The sequence below is a fragment of the Panthera onca genome, chromosome E2, assembly GCF_046562875.1.
Source record: "Panthera onca isolate mPanOnc1 chromosome E2, mPanOnc1 haplotype 2, whole genome shotgun sequence".
Taxonomy (NCBI): domain Eukaryota; kingdom Metazoa; phylum Chordata; class Mammalia; order Carnivora; family Felidae; genus Panthera; species Panthera onca.
The window spans coordinates 14,558,212-14,583,567 of NC_138353.1; the positions used below are offsets into that span (position 1 = coordinate 14,558,212).

The 25,356-nt window shown below is 54.3% G+C and overlaps 2 protein-coding genes across 4 annotated transcripts; both read right to left on the reverse strand.

Moving 5' to 3' along the window:
- Positions 1 to 4,541: 4,541 nt before the first annotated feature.
- Positions 4,542 to 17,716, reverse strand: DLL3 (delta like canonical Notch ligand 3). The gene is made up of 9 exons (XM_060628734.3): positions 12,802 to 17,716; positions 12,391 to 12,672; positions 11,483 to 11,537; positions 9,867 to 10,109; positions 8,594 to 8,808; positions 7,452 to 7,674; positions 5,430 to 6,021; positions 5,104 to 5,188; positions 4,542 to 4,759 (listed from the first exon to the last, which is right to left on the reverse strand). The coding sequence occupies exons 1-9, from the start codon at positions 12,868 to 12,870 to the stop codon at positions 4,754 to 4,756; spliced, it is 1,770 nt and encodes a 589-aa protein (XP_060484717.3). The 5' UTR covers positions 12,871 to 17,716; the 3' UTR covers positions 4,542 to 4,753.
- A 108-nt stretch (positions 17,717 to 17,824) lies between these two features.
- On the reverse strand, positions 17,825 to 25,313 carry TIMM50 (translocase of inner mitochondrial membrane 50). 3 transcript variants are annotated; one of them, XM_060651102.3, is made up of 11 exons: positions 24,922 to 25,313; positions 23,910 to 24,066; positions 23,339 to 23,370; positions 23,103 to 23,124; positions 20,753 to 20,811; positions 20,542 to 20,661; positions 20,047 to 20,151; positions 19,849 to 19,947; positions 19,338 to 19,494; positions 18,920 to 19,026; positions 17,825 to 18,035 (listed from the first exon to the last, which is right to left on the reverse strand). In XM_060651102.3, exons 1-11 carry the CDS (start codon positions 25,042 to 25,044, stop codon positions 17,934 to 17,936), a joined length of 1,083 nt encoding a protein of 360 aa, XP_060507085.1. In that variant the 5' UTR covers positions 25,045 to 25,313; the 3' UTR covers positions 17,825 to 17,933. The 3 variants fall into 3 exon arrangements, with proteins under 3 accessions (XP_060507085.1, XP_060507086.1, XP_081647657.1); XM_060651103.3 differs by having other exon boundaries at positions 24,937 to 25,311; XM_081791531.1 differs by lacking the exon at positions 24,922 to 25,313 and adding an exon at positions 24,657 to 24,679.
- Between the last annotated feature and the right edge of the window lie 43 nt (positions 25,314 to 25,356).

Genomic DNA, 25,356 nt, shown 5'->3' on the forward strand with positions numbered 1-25,356 from the left:
CTTATCACATAATATTGAGAACACTGAGCATCTATTATCTGACAGCCTCTAATACAAAATGCTTTGTACATATTTAAAACGTGTCTCCAAGTCGCCATTCATTTTTCATTTCTTTCCCTCTCTAGTTCAAGACTCTTGAAGCTTGTGAATTCTTTCTTCTGACAATTCAAATCTACTATTGAGCTCTTCTGGAGGATTTTTCATTTTAGATAGCCTCCTTTTCGGCCCCAGAATTTCCATTTCTTTTTTATTTTTTTTTAACATTTATTTATTTTTGAGACAGAGAGAGAGCATGAACAGGGGAGGGTCAGAGAAAGAGGGAGACACAGAATCTGAAACAGGCTCCAGGCTCTGTGCTAACAGCTCAGAGCTCAGCTCTGTTAGCACAGAGCCCGACGCGGGGCTCGAACCCACAGACCATGACCTGAGCCGAAGTCGGACACTTAAGCAACTGAGCCACACAGGCGCCCCTCTATTTCTTTTTAAAATAACTTCTCTCTCTGTTGATAGTCTCTATTTGGTGCCACATGGTTTATTGCTTTTAGTGTTTTGGTTTTTTTTTTTTTAAGCTTTATTTATTTTTGAGAGAGAGAGAGTGCAAGCAGGGAAGGGGCAGAGAGATGGGGACAGAACATCCCAAGCGGGCTCTGTGCTGACAGCAGGGAGCCCGATGCAAGGCTGGAACTCAGAAGTCTTGAGATCATGACCTGAGCCAAAGTCGGATGCTCAACCGACTGAACCACCCAGGCGCCCCTGCTTTTACTTCTTTAATCACAGATGCCTTTTGCTCTCCAAACATATTTGTAATGGCTGCTTTGAAGGCTTTGTTCATTCCAACACGTGGTCACTCTCCCCAGGGTGGGCAGTTTCTCTTGCCTCCCTCCCCCTCCAGTATGCCGTTCTTACTTCCACACCTATCTCGTATTTTTTTGTTGGGAACCGGACATTTCAGATAGCACATTATGGCAACTCTGGGCACTGGCCCCGACTCCCTGGGGTTTGTTTCCCTGGTTAGTGACTGGCTAGGTGATTTAAGTCTATTCTCCTTTCTCCAGCAAGTGTAGAGCAGGGGGGAGGGTGGATGGGGACACAGACTCAGATATGCCCAGTCATCCGGGGCTGGTGGGTTTGGGCAGGTTCTCTGGGTCTTTCTGACTGTGCTAGGCAGGTAAGCTCCACCAACTGTCAGCTGTTTGCTCTACAGTCCTCATTGTTTTCAACACCATGGGGGCATCAACTTTTTCAGAGACAGATCCAATCAAATTAGGGATCCTTTGAATGGTTAGCTCCCGGAGTCAGTTTGAGATTAGTTCTGACCCCAGGAAGGCTCCTCCCAGCTGTCTCTTTCCTTGGCTCTCCAGCAAACTAGCCAGAACCTACCCATCTCCTTCCATCGCTTTCCAGCACAACTTCCGCTGTTTTTGAGGCACCTTTAGGCTTGAACTCCACACTGTTGTGAACAGTCTGTTCCTTTGAGAAAAGACTTGGGAGCTCTCTGTTCTGCAGCCTGCCTTCCCAACAGACAAAATCTCTGAGCCACAGCTCTGATACTGGGGAGGGGGACAATGGTAGGCTTGGCTCAGAGTAACCCCACTTTAGGAGCGGAGTCCTCAGCGGGGTGAGGCGGCAGCCCCAGGTCTCTTAGCTTGCCCTCTGGATGTGAACCCCCTGCCCCAGGAGCCAGGGAGGGACAGTCAGGGCTCCGGCATTCTTGGCCACAACACATCGAACACAGAGTCCCCCAAGTACGGGCTGGGCTGGAGAAGGGAGCCCCGACCTCTCGGTGGTGCTCCCCCAGAACTCAGCCTCAGCAACAAGTAGCTGGTGGCAGGACGAGAGAGACTGACGCTCTGCCCCTCCCCTGAGGACAGCCTCCAGCTTGCAGCTGGGGGCTGGGAGGGAGCCCAGGCAGGAATGGAGGAGGGGGGTGTTACTCGAGCAGGGGGGGAGGGGGTGGGGGGGGAGGGTATTGGTTTACTTGTTACTGATTCTCCCTGTTCTCACCAAACGTTTAGTAGATTTTCTCGAATGAACGGTTATTAATTTGCTATGTGCCTTCAGGATCATTCCCAGAGGCTTTAAACAGTTGATCTGTCATTTTGTTTTTATAATTTGCACCAGTTTGCCGGCAAGCGGGTCTGCCGAGCTCCTCCTGAGGTGAATGCCAGGTGAACTCCATACAGTCCATTTTTAAAACACAAATGGCAGCACCCTATACATTCCTTTGCACCTTGTCCCTTCCCCCCCAGTCTTGCACAAAATGCATAGATGGTAATTTCATATTAGCACATCGATATCTGCCTCGTCCTGTTAACAATTGTGTAATATCCTGTTTATAAATGGCCCCTAATTAAGGTAACCAGTCCCCTCTCATCAGACACTTAGGGTGTTCACAGCCTTTCGCTATTATAAACAACCACTGCAGGGGCGCCTGGGTGGTTCAGTCGGTTAAGCATCCAACTTCGGCCCAGGTCATGATCTCACAGTTTATGGGTTTGATCCCCACATCAGGCTGTGAGCTGTCAGCACAGAGCCTGGAGCCTGCTTCAGATTCTGTGTCTCCCTCTCTCTGTGCCCCTTCCCCGCTCGTGCTCTCTCTCTCTAAAATAAATAAAAACACTACAAACAACCACTGCAATACAGACACCTTTGTGCACAAGTGAAAGTTTACGTGTAATTCGTATCCTAGACACGAAACCACCAAATTGAAGGGAATGTGAATTTTTCATTTCATTCTTTTAATGTCACATATTTATTTTAAGGGAGAAAGAGAGAGGAAACAAGCAGGGGAGGGGCAGGGGTAGAGGGAGAGAAAGAATCCCAAGCAGGCTCCACGCTGTCCGCACAGAGCCTGACACCGGGCTCGAACTCATGAACCGAACCATGAGAGCACAACCTGAGCCGAAATCCTGAGTTGGAAGCTTCAGTGACTGAGCCACACAGGCGCCCGTGTATTTTTCATTTTAGAAATTATATTAAATTACCCTTCTGATGTTTTGTGTGATGCCTCATAAACATCAGGGTGTTGAGGCAGCCGACACAGCTGCATTTTTGGTGTTTAGAAACAAAGCAGCACAACCACGTCCACACAAACCCTATCGCTCTTCAGCACTGAGGCGTCAGGAAGGACAGCTGCATCCCAAACCCCGCACTCGCCGGCTCTGTCTCCGCAGTAGTTACTTCCCTCTTTGAGCCTCAACTTTCTCTTCTATAAAATGGATCCCTTCTCCTCTCACTGACTGGTTCTGTTGTGTTAAAAAAGAAAGCGCGGGGGGGGGGGGGGGCGCTGGGTGGCTCAGTCGGTTAAGTGTCCGACTTCGGCTCAGGCCATGATCTCATGGTTTGTGAGTTTGAGTCCTGCGTGGGGCTCTGTGCTGACAGCTCAGAGCCTGGAGCCTGCTTTGGATTCTGTGCGTCCCCCCTCTCTCTCTCTGCCCTCCCCTGCTTGCACTCTCTTTCTCAAAAATGTAAAAAATTAAAATTAAAAAAAGAAAAAGAAAAGAAAGCACAGGCTGGAGGGGGCAGGTGCTGGCTGGCTCAGTAGATGGAGTGTATGACTTATGATCTCAGGGCTGTGAGTTAGAGCCCCACGTTGGGTGTAGAGATTACTTAAAAATAAAATCTTAAAAAAAAAAAAAGTACAGGCTCAAAATGACATCACTTGGGCCAAGTCACCAAACTGGGGCTTAATACCCAACCAATTTGCAGTTTCAACTCCGCCGAAAAAAATGTAAGTCTTAACAGGTCAGTCAGGAATTTTCTGGTCAGCACCCATAAGGTGATCAGTCACATGGACCCCCTCCATCCCCCAAAGCAAGCTGAGGTTAAGTCCCCAATAAGACCCCCTGCCTTTCCCCTAGAGGAAGGTGACAGTGCCTGGAACAATCCTTTCTTTGATAACTTCCTTGCCCCCCTCTCTTTCCTATAAAAACCTTCCACTTTGTGCAACTCCTCGGAGCGTCCCTCTACTCACCAGACAGGAGGCTGCCCAACTCACGAATCCCTTCATAAAGCCAATTAGCTCTTCAAACTTACTCAGCTGTTTTGCCTGCCTGATACAATACTCTCAGGTCTGGTAACAAACCCCGATTTGAGGCAGAGGGAGGGACACTGGTCTAGCCACATTTTCCACCTGATTTGGACAGCCTGACTCACTTCACTTCCCGCCGCACGCTAGACAAATAACCAAGACTGACGAATCACAATAAAACATACTGGGGTGGGGGTGGGGGGGGAGGCAAGGCCACGTGACACGCCAGAGCCAATGAAAGCCCCGTTTGCAAATGAAGTCGTTCCCAGACACAACTGGAGGAAGGGGGGGGTGGGGGGGGGACTCCCGGTCCTGAATCCAGCTCTGCTGAAACTACACCCACTACAAGATTCATTTTTATGAACTAATACATTCTCCTCCTTATTTAAGCCACTTTGAGTTGTTTCTGATCCCTCCAGCAGAGTCGTAACTGGTATGCTTCCCAGGAGACACGATCTCTCCCCTCAGTCCCAACACGGAGTACAAAGCACTTAGCCCAGTGAGTCAAAGCTGATCAAAGTAAGAGTCTTTATAGAGGTCTCTGGAGAGATGGAGAGAGGAGAAAATAGGATATAAATAACCATTATGTACAACTCCCAACAGTAAAATTCTCCCAGCCACCCCCTCCAGCTCCAAAGTGTCTAAGGCAGAACATTGGGCACCACCAAGTAAATACAAAAATATCCGGGTTCTGTCTCCAGGCGCTGATGGAGAAGGGGCAGGTCAGGCCTAGAAATGAAATGAGTAGGTGGCATTAGAAAGGGCTGCCCCTCTGCCTCCTCTCCCTCTCCCCAGGGAGGGGAAAACAGTGAAGCTCTGGCTGAGGCTCCCACTGTGACCTCACGAAGGCCACAGGTCTGCCAAAGAGAAGATGGCAAATAGCTCCAAACGACAGCAAAAGGGCTGCAAACTGGAATTAAATTAAGCCATAACTGAGGGGTGGCTTAAGGACCTTCCAGAGACTCTACCCTCCTCAGCTTACAGATAGGGTAAAGGAGGGCTACGGGAAATGCAGGGGCTGCCTCCGCCCAGCATGCCCAAAGTGCGCGGAGCGGGTAGAGGTGGGTAGCTACCTCCCGGGCATAGACGGAAGGCGCAGATATGACGTAAATCGCACGAGAGTCTCCATCTTCGGGGTGACTCCAGTCCGCGGGCTGGCTGCGGGAGGAAAAGAATAAGATCTCGACCCTTCAAATTCTCAGTTCTTGTTTCCCCCACCCACCATGGAGAGAACCCAAGGCCAACTAAGGGGGCTAAGGAACCTCCCAATCAAAGAGGCCTCGGGCAGGTAAGAGGAAGGAACCAATCAAGAAGGTGTATCGAGGAATCAAGCCAACTGCACTATGGAGGCTGAGGTAAGCAGCCAGGAGAGACAAGGCGAACGTCTGCGGTCCCTCACCTCGGGCCATCCTCGGAACCCTCCTGCGTTCTCCGGTTGTTGAGTGCGTCTGGTAGCGCATGCACCGATGGCTCCGGGGTCCCCGCCAGCAAGCGAGACCCAGTATCCCGGACAGGACCACGGCGTCGCACGTGGACCAGCAAGAGCGCAGTGCCTGCCAAGCCCGCGGCCACCAGCAGTCCCAAAACCGGGGGCAAAAGGAAGCGCTGGGGATCCCCCTGCCTCAGGCCTGGTAGGGCCGCGGGCAACGCGCCTGTGCCGTCGTCCACGCCGACGGGGTGAACCGGAAACTCGCAGCGCGCGCCCATGTAGCCGGGCGCGCAGGCGCAGACGAGGCCGGAGAAGTGGGCGTAGCAGCGGCCGCCGTGGGCGCAGGGGCGCGCGGCACACGGGTCGGCGCGCTCGCGACAGTCACGGCCGCCGAAGCCCAGTGCGCAGGAGCAGCGTCGCGCGCCACCACCCTCCAGGCACGTGCCGCCGTTGGCGCAGGCGCGGCCGGTGCAGTCGTCCAGGTCGTGCTCGCAACGCGGCCCCGCGAAGCCGGCGCGGCAGCGGCAGCGCAGAGCGTGGCCCAGGTCCAGGCAGAGTCCGCCTGTGGGGAAGGGGCGTCAGCAGCAAGGCCTGGACGCGTCTGCTCCTCGGCTCTGTAACCCCTGCCCGCCCTTTCCTCTGGGTCCCCACTCCCTCCATCTAACTCTAGGGCCAGCCTCTGGGAAAGCAAGCCCGCTTTTCTCCCGATGAAGTCTTGGATTAAGTCGGCCTCGCCTCTTCGGCGCCCTGTGTCCCTGTATCTTTCTCTCGTCTTCAACAATACTCAAATGGCAGTTGCAGAACATGTTTTAGCCAGCTGGCCTTTGCCGGTGCCTTCTGCCTGGGATGCCCCTTCCCTTTTCACTTCCTCCTTTCCTCCCATTCTTTTCACCTCTTCTCTTCCTGAGCTCACCCTTCAGGTCTCTGCTGTCTCCTCCAGGAAGCCTTCCCTGACTCCATCCCAGCCCTGCGCTCCCCCATCACAACCCTGACAACTCTGGGCTCCGAGGACAAGTGTGCCCTCCCCCACTGGACTGGCACCCCCATGAGGGCGGGGCCCAGAGCTGCTCTGGTCACTGCCACGTCCCTAGTACCACTCAGCCCAGAGTGAACACTCAGGGTTTTGGAGAGTTTTTACACTCATGATCTTCTAACACCTATATCAGATCAGGTCTCTCCACTGCTCAGAAGACTCCTGTGGCTCCATCTCCCGCGGGGAAAACCAAAACTCCTCATCATAGCCCATGAAGTCCCACCGGGTCTGTCACCTCCCTGACCTCATCTCTCACCACTCTCCCTGCTCCTTCTGCACCAGCTTCCCTGGGACCCTTAACCAGCCAGGTACATTCCGACCTCAGGGCCTCTGCACTTGCTGTTCCCTCTACCTGGAACATACTCTTCCCCCAGATCCCCGCATGGCTTCCTCCTTCACTACCTTCAGCAAGCTTTTCCCTAACCACTTTGGCTCAAGTGTCAACCTTCCAGCTCATACACACCCCCCTCTGACTTTATTTTTCTTCTTAGTTTTTATCACCATCTAACGTCCCATATAATTTATTTATTTATTTTGTTTATCAGCTCTATGAGGGTAGGGATTTTTGTCTATCTCATTCCCTGCTGTTTCCCTAGTGCCTAGAACAGGACCTGGAACACTGTAGATACTCTTTTTTTTTTTTTAAGTAATCTCTACACCCAAAATGGGGCTTGAACTTACAACCCCGAGATCGAAAGTTACATGCTCCACCGACTGAGCCAGCCACGTGCCCCCTACTCCAATATTTTTGAGACAGGAATACCACCTTGTGCATTTTACAGAACAGGCTGGGCAGAGGGGGAGGGTCACTTCCCCAGGCCACAGGCTAGAGAGAGCACAGCTAGGATTCCCACCCAGGACTGTCTGAGCCAAGCCCTGCTTTTGCCCAATGACCATGCAGGGGACCCCCCCAGATCCCCCCCACACACCATCCCTCACCATCTGTCCTCCCACCTCACCGTTCCGGCACGGTTTCAGGCTGCACCGGTCCACTCTCTTCTCACAGTTGGAGCCTTGGAAACCGGGTGGACAGTGGCAGACGTAGGCAGAGTCAGGGTCTGCGCCTCCCACACACAAGCCGCCATTGAAGCAAGGTCCATCCGCACACGTCACCCCGCTCACCTCACACCGCAATCCGTAGAACCCGCGGGGACAGGCGCATTCGAAGGATCCTGATGTCTCCTGGGTAGCAGCAAGAGGGCTTCAGAACGGGGTCTCCTGGGAGCAAAATCCCATCCCCCCCCTCCTACCTCGAACATGGGGGGCTGCTCATTGTCCCGTCCTGCCTCACCTGGGAAGTCCCCCATGAAACAATCCCTCGCTGCACTCCATGTTTCTGGATCCGCCCATCCAAGCCCACAGAGGGGAGGCTCTGGAGGCCCGGAGAGCCCCCATTCCCACTTCTACACCTTCACCTACAAATGCTGCCAGCCTGGTCTGCCCTCCCGATTTTGTCCGCAGAGCCAAATCCCACTTCCAGGTCCTAGCCCTAAGACCACCTCCCCCGTGAAGCCTTCTCTGATCTCCCCTTCTCAGGCCCTCCCCCTACCTTGAACCCTGACTGTTCTCACCGTCCGTTGGTGGCACCGTTCAGGTGGCCCACGCTGGGCTCCACTTTATCCCAGTACACCCCAGCTTCATGCCCACTGCCACATGTTTGCTTTCCCCAGGCCACCCAGCTGGTCTACCCACTCCACTGCCCCTCAGCCAAATTGGACTTCAGAAGCCCCCAGCCCTGGGCCCATCTCTAGGAAGCCTTCTCTAATGCTCCCTCATCCTAAATTCCCAACTCGCCTGGCCCCACTGCTGCCCACTTTGAGCCCTCAGGTTGTTCTCTACTCTGGGGGTGGGGGGAAAGTTGGTAGCCCCATAGGACTCATCATCCACGTGCCTGCACCTTTAGGTGCCACCCACTGGGCCTGTTCTTCCCAATCCTATTCCCATCACCTAATTCCACCTCGTGGCCCCAGATGCAGGTTGGACAGCCCCAGGAAGCCCTCCCCTGACAGCTACCCCCAGCCCTTCCCGGGGTGTGATCTCAAACAGCCCCAGATGGGGGTAAAGTACGGATCAGGATGACGTAGGAGGGGGTGATACTGACACTGCAGCTGCCCCCGTTGGCACATGGGTTCCCATCACAGGGCCCAGGCCTGGGTACAAGGCATCCAGTGGCAGCAGAGGATGGGCCCCTGGGAGTGAGGCAGCTGCTGGAGACGGGGATGGTGCAGAGGGGCCCAGTCCAGCCCTCCAGGCATCGACATTCATTGGGCTGCTCACAGAAGCCGTGGTCTGGACTGCAGCCGGCCCGACATGCCGCTACGGGGGAAGAAGAGGCAGAGGGAAGAGTAACATTGATGAGAGCAGGGTCAGGAAGATAGGAATCGGACAAGTGTCTGGGCGCTCTGTGTGCACCACCTCGTTTCATCCTTGTGACAGACAACCCTCTGGGCTATATGGTATTGTAACTTCCCCCTCGGTTCCCAAACAGGGAAACTGAGGCCCAGAAAGGAAGACAGGAAGTACCAGACAGAGAATGTGAACCCAGACCACTGAGCTCCAGAGTCTGTGTTCTCAGAAGGAGAATGGAGTGGGGGCTCCAGGGTCTGAGCCTGGAGAGAGGAGAGTGAGAGAAGGGGCTTGGGGCTTGGGGAAGGGCCCCTGGCCTTTCAGGGGGAATTGGGAAGGTCTTGAATTTGGGCAGGTCTGGGAGAATCTGGATAAGCCTGGGAGTCCTACGGGCTTCCGTGGGGCTCAGACGTTTGGGGAGGGGGTCTGAGAGTACCCATAATGGAAGTCAGGGATCCAAGCTTTAGAAAGCAATGGTATCTGGCCCGCAATTGCAAGGAGAGAGGATAAAGAATCCTTTAATGAGGGGGTTGTGGGAAACTGCGAGGAGTTTCCAAAGCTCCTGGGTGGGGGTAAGAAGGGCCCCAAGCGTTAGAAGAGTTTAGAGGGTCCTAGCATCCGGAAAGGGGTGTGGCATGGGTTAGAGGTGGAACCGGGCGTGGGTACCGGCATGGGAAATGGGTGTGGGTTCCTATTAGGGAAGACAAAAGCGTTAGGAAGAGAGAAGCGGGTGGAGTGCCCAGGCGGGGCTAGAGAGAAGTCTAGGGTCCTCAGTTTCCCCGAAGGTGGTAGCTGGATCGTGGGGAGGGGGCTGAACCGCGAGTGGGGCTGGAGCGGGCCGTGGGGTACTTGGCCAGCGGTCAGCAGCATTCCCTAGTTTCCTGGAGAGGGATGTCTGCGGTCCCCGGGCTGAGCTCTTGGGTCCCCGGTTCCCTGAAGACGGTAAGGAGGTTGTGCAAGGGGCCTGGGGGCCGCGAGTGCAGCTAAGGAAGGGCCGGGGATGGGGTGGGGTGGAACGCAGGACTCACGCGCTGCCTCGCACTCGTCCTCGACCGGCGCGCAGGGGCGCAATTCTGGGCCGCACCGCGAGGGGGCGCTGCGCGAGCGGCAGAGGCGCGCGCATGCGGCCCCGACGGCGGGCGGCTCGCAGCGCGCGCGGTAGGAGAAACGTAGTTCCCAGGCGCCTGCGCGCTGCACATCCCGCGCCCACGGGCCCCCGGCCGCTAGGCGGCGCCGGCCGGCCACGCGCGCTAGAAGGCTCCAGGCGGGCCCTGCGGGAAGAAGGGAGCCACGTTGGGGTGGGGGGCCGGGCCGGAGCCGACCCGACTCAGTCTCGCAGTACAGATGGAGCTTGCACTCTCCCGGCTTGTACTCTCCCTGCCCCTCTTAGCGAGGCCCAAACACCGCCTTGAGAGCCCTGAGAATGGCGGTTCAACCCTTAGCAAGGCTGTAAACTCCTATAATGTGCCCTGGGACCTTTGATGTCGCGATCCCGTTAGTACCCTATGACCATCATGATGAGAACAGTTCTCCCACAGAAGCCGAAATAACCCTATATTTTGCACCAGAATCTGTGTATATTAAGGCAGTAATGAGACCTCTTAACACCCTGTGACAACTGCTATCTCTATATGACCAAGGGGCAACGGCAGGTCTTTTGAAGTTGTAACATCCCCAAATTGTGTCTCAGGAGGGGCGCCTGGGTGGCTCAGTCGGTTAAGCGGCTGACTTCGGCTCAGGTCATGATCTCACGGTCGGTGAGTTCGAGCCCCGCGTCAGGCTCTGTGCTGACAGCTCAGAGCCTGGAGCCTGTTTCAGATTCTGTATCTCCCTCTCCCTGACCCTCCCCCGTTCATGCTTTGTCTCTCTCTGTCTGAAAAATAAATAAACGTTAAAAAAAATTAAAAAAAAAAATTGTGTCTCAGGATCTTCCTAGAGCAAAATGGTGACAGAGATCCCAATTACTAGACCATAAATGACCCTCATTGCCTGAAGCCTTGGGATACCGAGACAGTGGCATTTTCTCCCCAGCAAAACTGTCACCCCCCCCCCAACATTGTGCCACAGCTTTCTATATCTACACGGTGACAGCACAACCCCACTGTGGGCCTTACATGGTACCCAAATCCCCCTCAAATTAAGGATAAAATACCATATCCCTCCCTGAAACCTTTGCTCAATATTCTCTCTGGTGAAACTGTGACATCCCATTAGAGCTCTGGGGACCTCTATAGGGACACCATGACAGAACTCTGAATGGAGAACAGGAAGTAACCCATATTGAACCCCAGGGTTATCATATTCAGATGGCGATAGAGCAGAACTGTGAGATGCTATATCCTGCTCTGGTGGCTTCGATTCTAAGATAGTACGAGAGCTTCCCTCTGGCATACTTCACCTGGGATCCGGCCAGAGACTCCTACATCCAGAACCAGGACATTTCTACACTGACATGCCACGAGCCCCGGGGCTACTAACACCCAGCACCACACTCTGGGAGCTGTGGGGACCTCCTGGGTCCGGCGATCCCGTGAATGCTCCACTCTACAGATAGCCCCGTGTCACTATCTTGGAACTTACATCAGGCCCAATTCCCTGGAGCCCCCACACTCTACACTTCAGTCTGATGACTAAAGACACTCACCGCCAATCTGTTCTAACTCTTCTCTCCAGGTTTCGATGATGAGAGAGAAGGTGCCCTGGTTGGGTGGAGGAAGGAGGAAAGGATGGAAGACAGTGGTCAGGGTGGGGAGGAGGGTACTTGATGAAGGCCAGATTTTAGGGGTGATGGTCATTCCAGGGACCAAGCAGACAAGGGACAATTCTGAGAGGGACTGGCCCAGGGAAGGAATGACAGTTTGGGCTTCCTTTATTGAGCCCTTACTGCAGATAAAAACTATACTGGAAATACCTGGTTGAATCCCTCAAAAGGGACCCCTGTGAGGTATCATGATGATCCCATTTTATAGATGAGGAAACTGAGGCTGGAAAAGGGAAAGTCACCTTGCCCAAAAGGCCAAGGGGTCTAGAATACACAGGTCTGTTCACCTCTCCACTTTTGGGGCTGTGGGATGGGAGATAGGATTTTGAAGGTAAAATTCATGCATATGGGCCCCAACCGGAATAGCTGAGAAGGGATAAAGTGAGAGGAGATTGGGGTCCCAAAGACAGGGTATGGGAAGGTCCCAAGTGCATGGAGATTTGGAGATAAAGGTAAGGAGTCAAGTGTTTAGGGATCCCCAAGGAAGAGAGGTAGTATTCTGTGAATTGAAGATTTACAGAAGTAAGTTTGGGGTTCTGGGAATTTGGGGTCTCAAGCATGCAGGGCGGGGGTCAGAACATTTGGGATCTCCATAGGGGAAGTTGGAGTCAGAAGTTTCTGGTACCTTGTGAGTAGGATTTACGGGTCTAAGAATGTGGGATTCCAGATGATAGTCACTGGTCTGGAAATCTGGGGTCCCTAGGTGGCAAGGTTGGGGTCTTGGAAGTTGGCGGGCAGAAGGCCTCCAAGCACGGGGGTTGGGGAGGGGGTGCCCTGGGGCGGGTTCTCACCGGCCAGGCTTCCCGGAAGGGCACGCGCATGAAGCCGTCGGGCAGCGGCAGGTCAGGTGCCTGCGCTCCAGGCTGCTGGGTATAGACCGGTCCGCGCGCACTCAGCGCCGCGCCTAGGGCGCACGGAGATTCGCCGGCCTCTTCGGAGACCCCTGGCTTCAGGCAGACCCTAAAGAAGAGGCGGCACGGGCCCTGGGCGCTGCAGGGGGACCGCGGGGCCCCCGGGCCTGGTCCCGGCCCAAAAGAGTGGATCTGCAGCTCGAAGACGCCTGCCGGCCCTGCCTGGGGCCGGAAAGGAGTACCGGGTGAGGGGGCGTGGGGGCCCAGGCGTCCCGTCTGTCCCGTGCCCCCGCCGCACGACTCCTGCGTCCCACCCCTTCCCATCCCACCCCTTTCTATTCCTGCTCTGACCTGGGGAAGGAAAAGAAGCGCCAGGATCACCGTCCGGGACAGGAGCTGGGCCATCTGCGGGCTGACCATGGCCTTTCGGGGGTGCCGGGAGCCGCAGCTGCTGGCTCCCGAGCCTTATATCTGAGGGGACGGCTCCGCCCCTTCAGGCAGCAGCCCGGCTCCAGGAGACCCTAGGGGAGGAGATCGCAGGGGAAGGGGAGCTTGCTGGAGCAACCGTGAGATTGTAATATGGGCAGAAGCAATGTAGTGAGCGTGTGATCTTGTGTGTGGCTGAAGATGAGGTGGGGTTAGGTGCAGCCAGTGTGTAAAGTTATATACGATTTTAAATTCTGTGCCTGTGTGGTGTGATCAAGAGTTACCGGATGGAGGCTGCACGGGACTGTGTGCCTAAAATTGTATATGGTGAAGACAGGTTGTGAGGCTGTAATTCTAAGATTCTGTGGGGTGTGTGTGTGTGTGTATACGCGTGTGCACCAGCGTGGGAAAACAGGGGTGTACCTGATTATCCTGTGTGACTTCTTGAGATTGGCTGTTGTGGATGTGCGTATCATTGCGTAAATGTGAGATCCTGAACACTGTGTGTAGCCATATGAACCTTTAAATCTCTGTTCTGTGCAGGCACCTCTGGGTGGCCGCGTGGGGGGGAGGGTCTGCGTAAGCCGCGAATAACCGAGCGTCCCTGTGTGAAAGAGGTTAGGTGTGGGAAGTCCGTGGCCGTAGCCCTGCGTGGACGCGACGAAGATCCAGGGTTCTTTGTGGACCCCCACGTGCGTGTACACGCGCGGTGTGTGCTCCCCTCCCGAAGACAAAGCCACCCTTCCAACCCCCGCTTCGCGGACGCACCAGACGCCGGGGTGAGGAGCCCCCGCCCGAGAGGGGGCTCCAGCTGTATGTAAATGCCGCCATCTGCCGGACGGCCGCGCCCCTCCCCCGCTGGGCCGCAGCTGGGCCGCCCGTTTGGCCTCCGGAAGGTGTGAGGAGCAAATGGGCAGGAAATTCCGTCTTCACAAATCAGGGGCCCGCTCCCTCACAGTGGGGGGGAGGGGGCACCCCCGGGCCCTCCAGAAGCCCCTTAGTATTCCCGGACCACGGCAAGGGAAGCCCAGTGAGGAGCAGATGCTCCGGCTTCTCTGGCCGTAATCGTTCCGTGCCAGGTGCCGAGTGAAGCGTTTAGATGACGTGAACTCCCCGCAAATAAAACGTTTTAATAGTTGGAGGCTAATAATTATGGGGGGGGGGGGGCGGGCAGAATACAGGTTCCATTTACAAATTTTTCTTTTGGAGAAGACAGAATGATCAACAAAGCATAGTCCAGCAGAACGGGGCACACACAAGCGCGCAGCAATTTTTAATGAAGGAGAGTTCAACGGAGTAGTTTGTTCTTAGGGGCGCCTGGCTGGCTCAGTCGGTGGAGCGATTGGCTCCTGAGCTCAGGGTGGTGAGCTCGAGCCCCACGTTGGGTGGAGAGAGAGATTAAAAATAAAATCTGAATTTTTTTTTTTTTTTTCCTGAGGCCTGGGGTCTTAGAAGGATTGTGAGCAAGGGGAGCCGTGGTCACTGTGCACACTACCCAGATTCCTTTGTACAGGTCTTCCCTCTGGTTGTGTCTTTTCCACTCCCTCCTCTGTTTCATTGTCCTCACCAGATTTTCCCTCCTGCAGGCCTTCCCTCACATCCACCAAGGTGGCCAGGCACCTCCTCTGAGCCCCAGAGCCCCCTGATTACTCTCTCCCAGCTGTGACCACTCTGGCTCGGGGGGCCTAAGCACAAATCTGACCCGTGTCCCTCTCCTGCAGGCTCTTGCATGGCTCTCCTGTGCCTTCAAAACACAGAGACTCTAAGGTTGACACCTGAGGCCCTCCTTCCACATACCCTCCCCCTACTCAGACTGGCTCTGTAGCCCTAAACACAGAGCCAGACCTCATGGGACTGATTACCAGGAGGCAAATTAGACCCTTTACTGGGGCAGGTGGAGGAGTGAGCTTCCCATCACAGGAGACATTCAAATGGAATTTGGACAGTCCTTAAAAACTGCTGTGGGAGAAGGCAGATTCCTATCCTGGATAATAACTTGGGAAGATAACAGATTCCAGGTCTGAGATATCTCATTTTGAAGATCATAAAAAAAACCAGACTTTATTGAAGGCTTGTGCCAGACAGGATAGTGTTTCAGGTGAATTCTGTCATGTCTGTGTGTAAAGTATACTTTAAGAGATTTCCATGAGTCTCTTTGGCTATTCAGAACTTTTCCTTATTTGCCAACCTTAGGGCCCACAGGTCATGCTGAGGTGACATCCAAGCAAAGACATAAGGTGGGGGGGGGGGGGATAAGTAGGGGGAAGAGAGGGAAGTGATAAGGATCCTGGGGAAATATTCCTGGCAGAGGATACAGCAAGTGCAAATGTCCTGAGGTGACTGCACCTGACACACCCAGATGTCCCCATGGCTTTTCTCATTTCATTATGGTCTGTCAAATATACCTTCCCAGGAGGCCTTCCTTGACTGTTCCATTCAATCCAAAACAGCACCTCAGGGGCGCCTGGGTCGCTCGATTGGTTAAGTACCCAACTTCAGCTCAGGTCATCATCTCACAGTTCATAAGTTCGAGCCCTGCATCAGACTCTGCGCTGACAGCTTGGAGCCTTGAGCATGCTTTGGATTCTCTCTCTCTCTCTCTCTCTCTCTCTCGCTCTCTCTCTGCCCCTCCCCCATTTGTGCTCATTCTCTCAAAAATAAGCATTAAAAAACAAAAATAGAGGCACCTGGGTGGTTCAGTCGGTTAAGCATCTGACTTTGGCTCAGGTCCTGATCTCACGGTTTGTGGGTTTGAGCGCCACCCTGGGCTCTGCGCTGACAGTGTGGAGCCTGCTTGGGATTCTCTCTCTCCTCTGCTCATGCACTCGCACACGCTCTCTCAAAAACAGATAAACATTAAAAAAAATAAAAATAAAACAGCACCTCAAGTCTCCAAACCGCTCTATCTCCTTAGTATACCCACTCCCCTTATTTTTCTTTATGCATTTATCGAGAAATATCTGACCATTATCTCCTCCGTAAGAACATGTCTGAGAACACGAGAGCTCTAGGTCTAATTTGCTCACTGATGCACCCTAGTGTCTAGAACAAGGCTGGGCAGTCAGCACTTAGGAAACACTTGCTGAGTAAGTGAATGAATGAGGGAAGTACTACTATTAACCTCCTATGAATGAGTAAACCAAGACCCCTGAGACTTTGCTGGGGTTACAGATACTACACCTTGGGGCTGGGGGGGGGTCATGCAAATTTTAATACTTCTTCGTAGACATCTGTGAGCCTTTAAAAAAAACCTATAGTTCAGGGGTTCAATCTGGCCCACACAGTTACATTTAAATTACTGTAACACCAGCAGACGTCTTTTGAAAATATTGAACTGGTACTAGCACTAAATGCTGGCTGGAGGAAAGGCTGGGACAGCGGGGGCTGGGCGCCACCAAATCGGCCCAGGACACTTTCATCTGTGAAGAGTCAGTATGGGCACCTGGTAAGAAGCACCACAGGAATATAGATGCAGCCTGAGCACGGCCTATCCTGTTTACGCCTCCCAGCTGCTCTAAGACAGCTCCTACCATCACCCCCATCCGAGAGATGAGAAAGTGGAGGCACAAAGATGCCTTTTGCCCAAGGGACACAGCTACCATCTGGGCGCCTCCGGGGAGCGTCTCGCTCAGCCCTCAAGCCCCGCCGACAACGAGGTAGGTACCGTGATCTTTACAGATGGAGAAACGGAGGCATGCGAGGTGAAGTAACTTGCCTGAGACCACACAAGGCAGGAAGTGGTAAAGCTGGCATGTGAACTTGGGACAGACAGTCTGGGACTTACACCGTGGAATGATACACAACCGCACTGTCCGCTGCAGGAGCCAGGAGCCACGTGTGGCTGCTTGAATTCAAATTAAAATGAAACAAGGAGAAACTCCATTCCTCAGTCACTGTCATCACAATTCAGGGAATCCATAGCTCCATATGGCCACTGGCTGCTGTGCTGCCCAGTGCAGATCCGGAACACAGAATAAACATCACAGAAAGCCCCACTGCAGAGAAGCACTACATAGTCTGCCTGTCCTAGTTAGGGGCCCACATTTAAGAACTGGGAGATTTGGGGGTGCCTGGGTGGTTCAGTCCATTAAGCATCGGACTCCCGATTTCGGCTCAGGTCATGATCTCACGGTTCATGAGTTTGAGCCCCATGTGGGGCTCCACACAGACAGTGTGGGAGCCTGCTTGGGCTTCTCTCTCTCCCCCTCTCTCTCTACCCCTCCCCTGCTCATGTGCGCTCACACTGTGTGCTCGCTCTCTCAAACAAACATTAAAAAGAAAAAAATCCCTATTTCTGGCTAATTCTTTTTTTTTTTTTTTTTTTTTTTGGAGAGAGAGTGCAAGTGTGCAAGCAGAAGAGAGGCAGAGGGAGAGAATCTTAAGCAGGTTTCAAGCCCAACGTAGGGCTTGATTTCATCACCCTAAGATCATGACTTGAGCTGACGTCATGACAAGAGTCAGATCCTTAACTGACTGAACCACCCAGGCACCCAACTTCTGGCTTCTATTGAGAAAGCAGTTCAAGCAACTCCAGGCCCACCTTCCCCGAGGGCCACAGCTGGCAGAGGGAACACCAGCTGCCCTCCTGAGACAGGAGGGTCTCCGGGCTCCCAGAGCCCCACTGAGCCCACACTCGGCACATACACACAGCAGCCTGGCATCGACCTGTCTCTAAAAGCCCCAGTGCTGCCCTCTCTTCCCTTTTCCACAGATGAGGAATCTGAGGTCAAAGAGGCAGATGCTCTTTTTGTGGGTCACACAGCACATAGGAAGACATGGCCAGAGGGACCCAAGTTTTCAGATTCCCAGGCCAGGATTCAAAACCAGTCCTGATCCACCAGAGAACCTACTCCGTGCTCTGCAGCCGATCAGCCCCCATGGGACGATGACCCAAGAGTCCCGGACCTCACCCTGATGCCCCCATCTGAAGACTCTCCGGACACAGGACTGTGGCATCTGGGATGGACTTTATTGGATGTGGCTGCCCGAGCCATGGTCTGGGAGCACTGGGGCCTAGGGCCCAGGACCTAGGCAGTGAGTCTGCAGAGGCTCAGAAGTCAGGGCTGTTTGGAGCGAGGCCATAAGCGGTTGGTCAGAGAGCCAAAGAAAAGGTTCTGCTTGCTGGACTTGGAGAGCTCGGCCAGGCGCTGCTGTTCCTCCTGGGGTGAGGGACAGAGAGCAAGGTCAGCCTGGGGCCGGCAGTCTCGTCCCAGGCTCCGCCAGCCGAGAGGCCACCTTCCTTAAATCTCTACCCAGCCCAAACCCCTTCCCCAACCCCCTAGAACACCCAGCCCAGACTCAAATCGCAGGGATTGTCATGATCCCCTTCCCCAGGTCCCAGGAAGCCACTCCCTTGAACCCTGCGAACCTATCCCAGATCCTATTTATCCTAACCTGGATGCTGCCGAGACCCTAGGCCCTTCACCAGACTGCACCGTCCTGCTCCCCAGGCCCCCAGTGCCCAGCCCTCAGCTGTACGAGCCCTGCCTGGATGCTGAAGGATCCCAGGCCCGAATCTCCAGGGCCTTGTCCTTTGGACACTCAGGAGCTCCAGCCCTACTCCCAGGCACTCAACCCGAAATCTGGTCAACTTCCATCTAGACCCCTGAGAATCTCTTTCCCAAACTCCATCCGTATTCTTAGCCTCACTTCCAAACTACCAGGATCACATCAAGACCACCAGAACGCCTTGCCCCATCCCTTCCACCAAGTGTCCGGGGATCCCTCTCCCCAGGCTTGACTCAAACCCTCTGTCCACACCAAACCTGGGCCCTCAGATCTGCTCAAAGCTATCACAAACTACCCTTCTCCAAGACCCACGCTTGGCATTTCCTGCCTCCTGTTCTCAAGCAGGCTGTGGAATCTACCAGCCCCTCCCCCATGACAAGAGCCCTCCCAGACAGGTTGTGTGGAAGACAAGGTCCACACTCAAGGTCTTACAGCCAGACAGAGACAGGCTGCTCCACGGCTCCTCCCCTGGGAGCTTCGGGAACTGACGTGATGCCCCCCTCCCCCACCCGCAACTGCAGATCTGAGCACCCACCTGCTCTAGCCGGCTCTGCCGCTGTTTGAAAGCCTCCAGTGGGTCATCCTCCAGGGCGTAATGCTCTAGCACAGTCCGGACATCTTCTACGCGGTTCAGTGCAATGGCTGTGGGCACAGAAGGCAGGGGTCAGCCAGGCAGAAAGGCCGCAGGGAAGGATAAAGATCAGAGCTACCTGGAACATCTCTCAACACTCTAAAAGGGCTCCCTTGAACACCCCCTAAGTACCCCAGAGCACCTCTAAACCTTCTCAGAAGCTTCTAAAGACTGCAAGATGCTTGCGAACCTCCACACCTCAAATATATCCAATTTTACGTGGAAAAGTAAATAAATAAAAGCCAGAACTAAGCATCTATCAGTCCTCTTGAGAGTCATGGGCTCCAGGGTCAGAGGCCAGGAGGTCAGGGGTCAGCCTCACTCTTGAGGAAGGCAGACAGGTCCAATAAGACCCGGTCATCAGAGTTGCCATCCCAGGGCCGCAGAGCAACGCCATTGTAGGGCTGCAGGCGGAAGGCTTCCTTCTTGCAGTCCACGACTACTACGCGGGCAGGGTCCCGATTCAAACACGAAATGTCCTGGAAATGCAAACGAGGCTGAGTCTCATATAATATAATGGTTACAATTACACAGTCCCCAAAACACTCACTTCTGAATACAGAGACAAGAGACGGCTTCCAAACCTTATATCCATGCACTACCCCCAACTGTCTTCTTTGGAGAGGTCCTACCTACCCCCACTCCCATTCCCAGATTCAGGCGGAAGGGAGAAGAGCCTAGAGGCCCAGCCTGTGCTGGGGGAAAGCTGAAGTCCTGTCAGAACCAGACCTGGGGCCAAAGCAGGATTGAGGCTGGGGTCAGAGCTCTCTCCCTCAGGAAGTGCCAGCCCCCTACCAAGTCCCAGAAGACTGCCCACAGCCCCCACATGGCACCTTGACATGGTGCCCATCCATGTATCTTGTGGCATCCCGGAACAGGCGGTAGGAGATGAAGCCATGAGGGTCCACGCTGTCGATGAGTGGGAATGCAGTCTAGGGGTGGGGATGGGAGGGAGAACAAGGTCAGGCTGAGCCCTGACCCTCCCCATCTCCCACCTCACTGACCATCCCTCCCCTGTCCTGAGGCCTTACCATGCCAGTCTCTGACGTAAAGATGACGATTTCATACAAAGGGGCGAGCTGCTGGAATAAGGTCTCGATGCCCGGACGCTTCTTAAACCTCCAGCCAGTGGCCAGCTGGGGAGGCAGTGAGGACAGTGAAACCCCAAGACCCAGAAGCCCCCAACAGGATAAAGCTCCAGCCTGGGGGGGATTCCCAGAACTGGAGGGCTCTTCCCCATCTCTGTAGTTCTTGGGGGCTCAGGAGGACATGGCTGTGACCGAGGGTCTGGGTCCCAGAGTAACAGCACACTCCTCCGTAGCACACACTGGGTGCCGAGGCACACTTACAACAACCTACAGGGTGGGGAGTCTCGCAGTTGAGAAAAGCGAGGCAATGAGAGTGACACCTTCTTCCCTGGTGACAGTGGAGCTGGTTGCGGAGTCTCTGCTCCTGACCACGTCATCACAACGCAGCCACCCATGTCTATCTAGTGTCCCCAGCCCGCTGCCTTCCCCGGGACACACCGACCACTCAGGGTGCAGGAGGACGCCAGTTAGCTCCAAGACCAGTGTGTAGGGTGGCTGGTAATATGGCTCCTTCAGAGGGTCAGGGAGGAGACAGGGACTGGTGGGCTCAATGATCATCTGTGGAAGAAGGACAGAATGGGAACACTCAGACAAGGAGGCAGGAGCCGGTGCCGGAGGGATGGGGACTGGGCTCGGGACTCCTGCTCACCTGTCTATAGTCTTTGAAATATTTGTAAGTCCGGCGCAACTGCTGTATCAGAATTGGATCTAGGAGGACACCGGGGCACAAAGGGATTCCAAGATGAGCCACTGCTCAACCTCCTGGACACACCAGAGCTTTATTTCCCTACCAGACACAAACAGGTCTACATACCCACCTGGTATGAATGAGTTCATTTCTAAGTCCGAAGGTAGAAGGCAATGACGTGACCGCCAGGCAGGAACAAATACATTTATTCACCTGCCCAGTTTCAACGTGAATACTTATCCCCACACACCACCCCAGATATAAAACAGAATGTTTATACATCTGCCCGCTTAAAACTCACAAATGGGGCACCTCGGTGGCTCAGTCTGTAAAGCATCCAACTCTTGGTTTCAAGTCAGGTCACGATCTCACGGTTCATGAGTCTGAGCCCTGCATCGGGCTCCATGCCGACAGTGCTTGGGATTCTCTCTTGCTCTCTCTCTGTCCCTCCCCTGCTCACTGTCTCTCTCTCTCAAAATAAATAAACTTAAAAAAAAAAAAAATTACTCCTTTTAGGAAAAAAAAAAAACACCCACATACAACTGTGCTGACGTTACGCCGTCATGTGTTTAGCTCATTTTGAACCACTAGGTTTCCAGGTACGCCTGCTTTTAGTGAGTATGCTGAGCCTATCTAAACTACCCTAAGTATATACATACAGCTATACATGTTAACTAATGGTTTTCAACTTGGAGCCATCTCGTCTGCCACTTTCCAGGAAACTCTGGCAATGTCTGAAGACCTGTGTGCTTGTCAACATACTGACATCCAGTGGACAGAGGCCCAGGATGATGCTAAACATCCTTCAATGCATAGGGGACTCCCCCACAACAAAGAACTACCTGCTCCAAAGTACCAATTAAAAAAAAATCCTGTTTTGGTTTTTTTTTTTTATTATTTTTTCAAACTTTTGTTTATTTAAGTAATCTCTGCACCCAACACGGGGCTTGAACTCACAACACCAAGATCAAGAGCTGCATGCTCTTCTGACTGAGCCAGCCAGGTGCCCCGAAAAACCCTGGTTCAAACGAATATACTGAATCCGGTTTAAAGCAGGAAACTTACATGACTGCCTGCTTTATTATAGCATTTTTACTCTAATTAAACCACTATCTATGGACCTGCCTTTTCAAAACCAAAATACCAGGGTGCCTGGGTGGCTTAGTCAGTTGAGCATCCAATTTCAGTTCAGGTCATCATCTCAGGGATTCTGGGTATGAGCCCTGCATCAGGCTCACTGTTGTCAGCCCAGAGCCTGCTTTGGATCCTCTGTCCCCCTACTCTCTCTGCCCCTCCCTCGCTTGTGCGCACACACGTGCACGCTCTCTCTCTCTCAAACATTAAAAAAAACACAAAAAACATGGGGCGCCTGGGTGGCTCAGTCGGTTGGGCGTCCGACTTTGGCTCGGGTCATGATCTCGCGGTTCGTGAGTTCGAGCCCCGCGTCAGGCTCTGTGCTGATGGCTCGGAGCCTGGAGCCTGTTTCGGATTCTGTGTCTCCCTCTCTCTCTGACCCTCCCCCGTTCATGCTCTGTCTCTCTCTGTCTCAAAAATAAATAAACAAACAAAAAAAAATTAAAAAAAAAAACACAAAAAACCAAAAATACTGAAACCAGTTATGTTAATAAACACACACAATGCATGTTCACCTGCTCAATTTAAATCAGTACGCTAATCTGTTTAATCCAGGAAGACTACCCACTTAAAATTTCATACTTACCCACCTGCCCAGCTTAAATAATCAATGTGTTAACATGTGGGTTTGCAAACTTCCCCAGCACAAACAGGTGGCTTTCTGGACCTACCAATTCTATTTTTCTCCGGGGAAGGGCCAAGTGTGACAGAACTGACAACTACTCTCTACTATCCAATTTGTTAGAAACTCTTCACCGAAAGCTGGTTAACTAAAAGAGGGAGGGAGGAAAGAGACATTGTTTTGGAAATGAGGAGCCTGATGGGGTGGGGGACTGGGAGGAACAAGAGGCTGTCATAAAGAGGAAGGGATTAAGGGTGCAGACACTCAGATCTAAGGCACAGGAAGCCATGTGTTTGGTGGCAGACAGGCCCCTCTTCCCAAGCATTCCCACCATGGACTCCCCTCCCCCATCTGTCCCTGACCATCTGCTCCTGGGCCAGCCAAGAGGACTGGGGCTTTGTAATGCCCCTCCCCCCAAAGCCATCCAGCTGCTGACTCCCCTACCCCCCAATGGAAGGAGGTGGAGCAGGAGGGCACCAGATGGGAAGGGCAACATCCCTATAAATGGCAGAGTAGAAAGGTTCAGGGGACCTCAGAATCTGTGCTTTTACTCACCATTGTCGAATTCATCGGGAATCTGGAAGGTAGAGACAAAAATGTAGCATTTGGGATGGCAGGGGCAGAACCCCATCAAACCCAAAAAAGGAATCTCCGGGACCTTGGGAGTAGGCAAAGGTCCCTGGGAGGGAGAGGCTCACCCCTAGACAAGAAATGAGCCCGAACAGACCAAAGGGGAGAGGACACACAGGATGGGACCCCTGGCAAAGCCTCTGGGTCTCTCTCCCTCTCACCTTGGCGCCAGTTTCATCCACAGAGTTGTTTCCTGCAAGGAAGACAGGGAGGAATGAGTGAAATCAGGGCTCAGTCTCCTGGGTCTTGAGGGAGGAAGAGGGCAGGGGGCCTAGACTCCTGGGTCTGAGGAAAGAAGAAAGAGGCATGGTCTCTTAAGATCAAGAGAGAAAGGGGGCTGGTAGTCAGGATTCTGGGTTCCTGAGAGAAGAGGGACTGGGGCAGGGCCTCCTAAGTCTCTGAAGGAAGAAGGGACTAGAGGGAGGGCTGGAGTTTTGGGTGCTAAAGGAACAGGTTGCTTGGAGGCTGGTCCAGTCCTCTCTTTCTCATCTTTCCCTCTTGCAACTGACTCTCCATATCCTAGTGCAGAACTAAGAGTAGAACCTTCAGCAGAGTGGGTAGAAGGAGAAGAAAGGTCACTTCTCCCATTTCCAAGGTAGATGATGTTCTAGTTGGCTGCCTTATGCAGGGAGGAGCCAGGGGATGAAGGTGGGTGAAACCCTCAGGGGAAAGAGGTTCTACAGAAAAGAGGGCCAAGGGAACAAAATTAGGGAACAGGCATATGCCCCTCACCGAAGATATAGATGACGCTCACAGTCCCACCGGCCCCGAGCAGCCCAGCAAGCCAGAGTGCGACTTTTTTGGCGTAGCTGGGACCCTCTGTGCCTCGCTGCTGCTGTGGACCCTGAGCCTGGGCCTTAGTGCCCGTGCGGCTCCCAATCTCTGTGGCCTGCAATTGAGAAAGAGGTAGGTTAGCTGAAAGAGAAGAAAGGTCAGGATGATTGGGGCACCCTGGTTGGAGAAGAATCAAGGTCGGAAGCCAGGAAGCAGACAACCACACAGCCTCGGGGTGTGGTGTCTCTGGAGGCGCAACCAGGAGCCTGGATCTCTTAGAATAGTCAAAAACTAGACTGCCCCGGACCAGGCCCCAGGGATTCAAGAGTTGATAGGCCGGGTGTCCAGGATCCTGTAGGGCAGGGAAACGAGATCAGGGAGTCTGGCAAGACACTGGGCTTCCAGGAGCAAGGCAACAGAGGGCACAAAAAGGGATAGGACGGGTAGGTATGGCATTTGGATGCCCGGGGCTCACAGCAGTAGGGTACAGAAGGGAAGGGATGAAAGCGAGGGCAGAGGGGCCATCGGAGTTGTAAGGGCACGAAGTGATCAGCCTGGAGGTCAGAATGGCTGGATCTCTGTCAGTGCAGAGGCAGGTTGAATCAAAAGCGCAAACATCACCCCCACCACCACCAGCGCGGGGAAAATACCCCCAAGGCCGCAGTGGCACCCCAGCATCCCGGGCCCCTCCCCCTCAAGCATTACCTGGGCGGTCACTGAAACAGGGAACAGGTGACCTCCCCTCCCCTGGCGCCCACGTGGGGTCCAGAGGAGGTGGTGTTCTGAGGACGCACTTGAGCCCACAGCATCTAGCTCGGGGGCGCAAGCGTTGCCCACCCCGGGAGGCAGGAAACTCCCCAAAACGCGGGCGGCGTTCCATTCAGCACCCTGAGGTGCTGCGTCCCGGAACCCCCGTGCGGCGGCGGTCCGCCCAGAACTCCACGAAAGGGCTCCCGGACTCGGGGCCCACCTCGGTCCGGCTCACCTGGTCCGGGGTCCGAGGGGGCGGCGTCGCTAGCCTCGCGCACAGCCCCCGCGCGCCGAGCCGCAGCTCGCTCCACAAGCGCAGGAACAGCGCCGCCGAGGCCGCCATCTTGCGCTGACGCCACGCGGCCCCGCCCACTCGCTCCCTCCTCTCCCGTCCCCGGCTGGGGCCGCGGCCAATGGGGGCGCGGGGGACGGACGGGCGGACGGGAGCCCGAGAGAGACAAAGGCCTGAGGGCGGGGAGCCGCGGGCGTGCTACCCTGGGGCCCGCAGGGCACGCCAACCGGGAGGCGGTCCGCGGTCCTCCCTGAGTCTCCCTCGGGCCTTGGGGCGCTCCCCCGCCTCTGCAGCAGCACGGAGCGGGGCACCCAGTGCCCGGGGGGTAAAGCTGAGGCCACCGTGAAGGAACCTTGAAGCCGC

Bases quoted from the DNA above. Each gene is read 5' to 3' on its own strand.
- DLL3 (XM_060628734.3), bottom strand. From the start codon at position 12,870: ATGGTCAGCCCGCAGATGGCCCAGCTCCTGTCCCGGACGGTGATCCTG. The intron at 7,675-8,593 runs GTCAGTATCACC...GCTGCTACCCAG, and splicing joins CCAACGGGGGCAGCTGCAGT to GAGACATCAGGATCCTTCGA. The intron at 6,022-7,451 runs GTGAGGTGGGAG...CCTTCCCCACAG, and splicing joins CCTGAAACCGTGCCGGAACG to GCGGACTCTGCCTGGACCTG.
- TIMM50 (XM_060651102.3), bottom strand. From the start codon at position 25,044: ATGGCGGCCTCGGCGGCGCTGTTCCTGCGCTTGTGGAGCGAGCTGCGG. The intron at 23,371-23,909 runs GTGAGGGGCATA...TCTTCCTTGCAG, and splicing joins GAGCGTCATCTATATCTTCG to GAAACAACTCTGTGGATGAA. The intron at 19,495-19,848 runs GTGCCATGTGGG...TTGCATTTCCAG, and splicing joins TGGATGGGCACCATGTCAAG to GACATTTCGTGTTTGAATCG.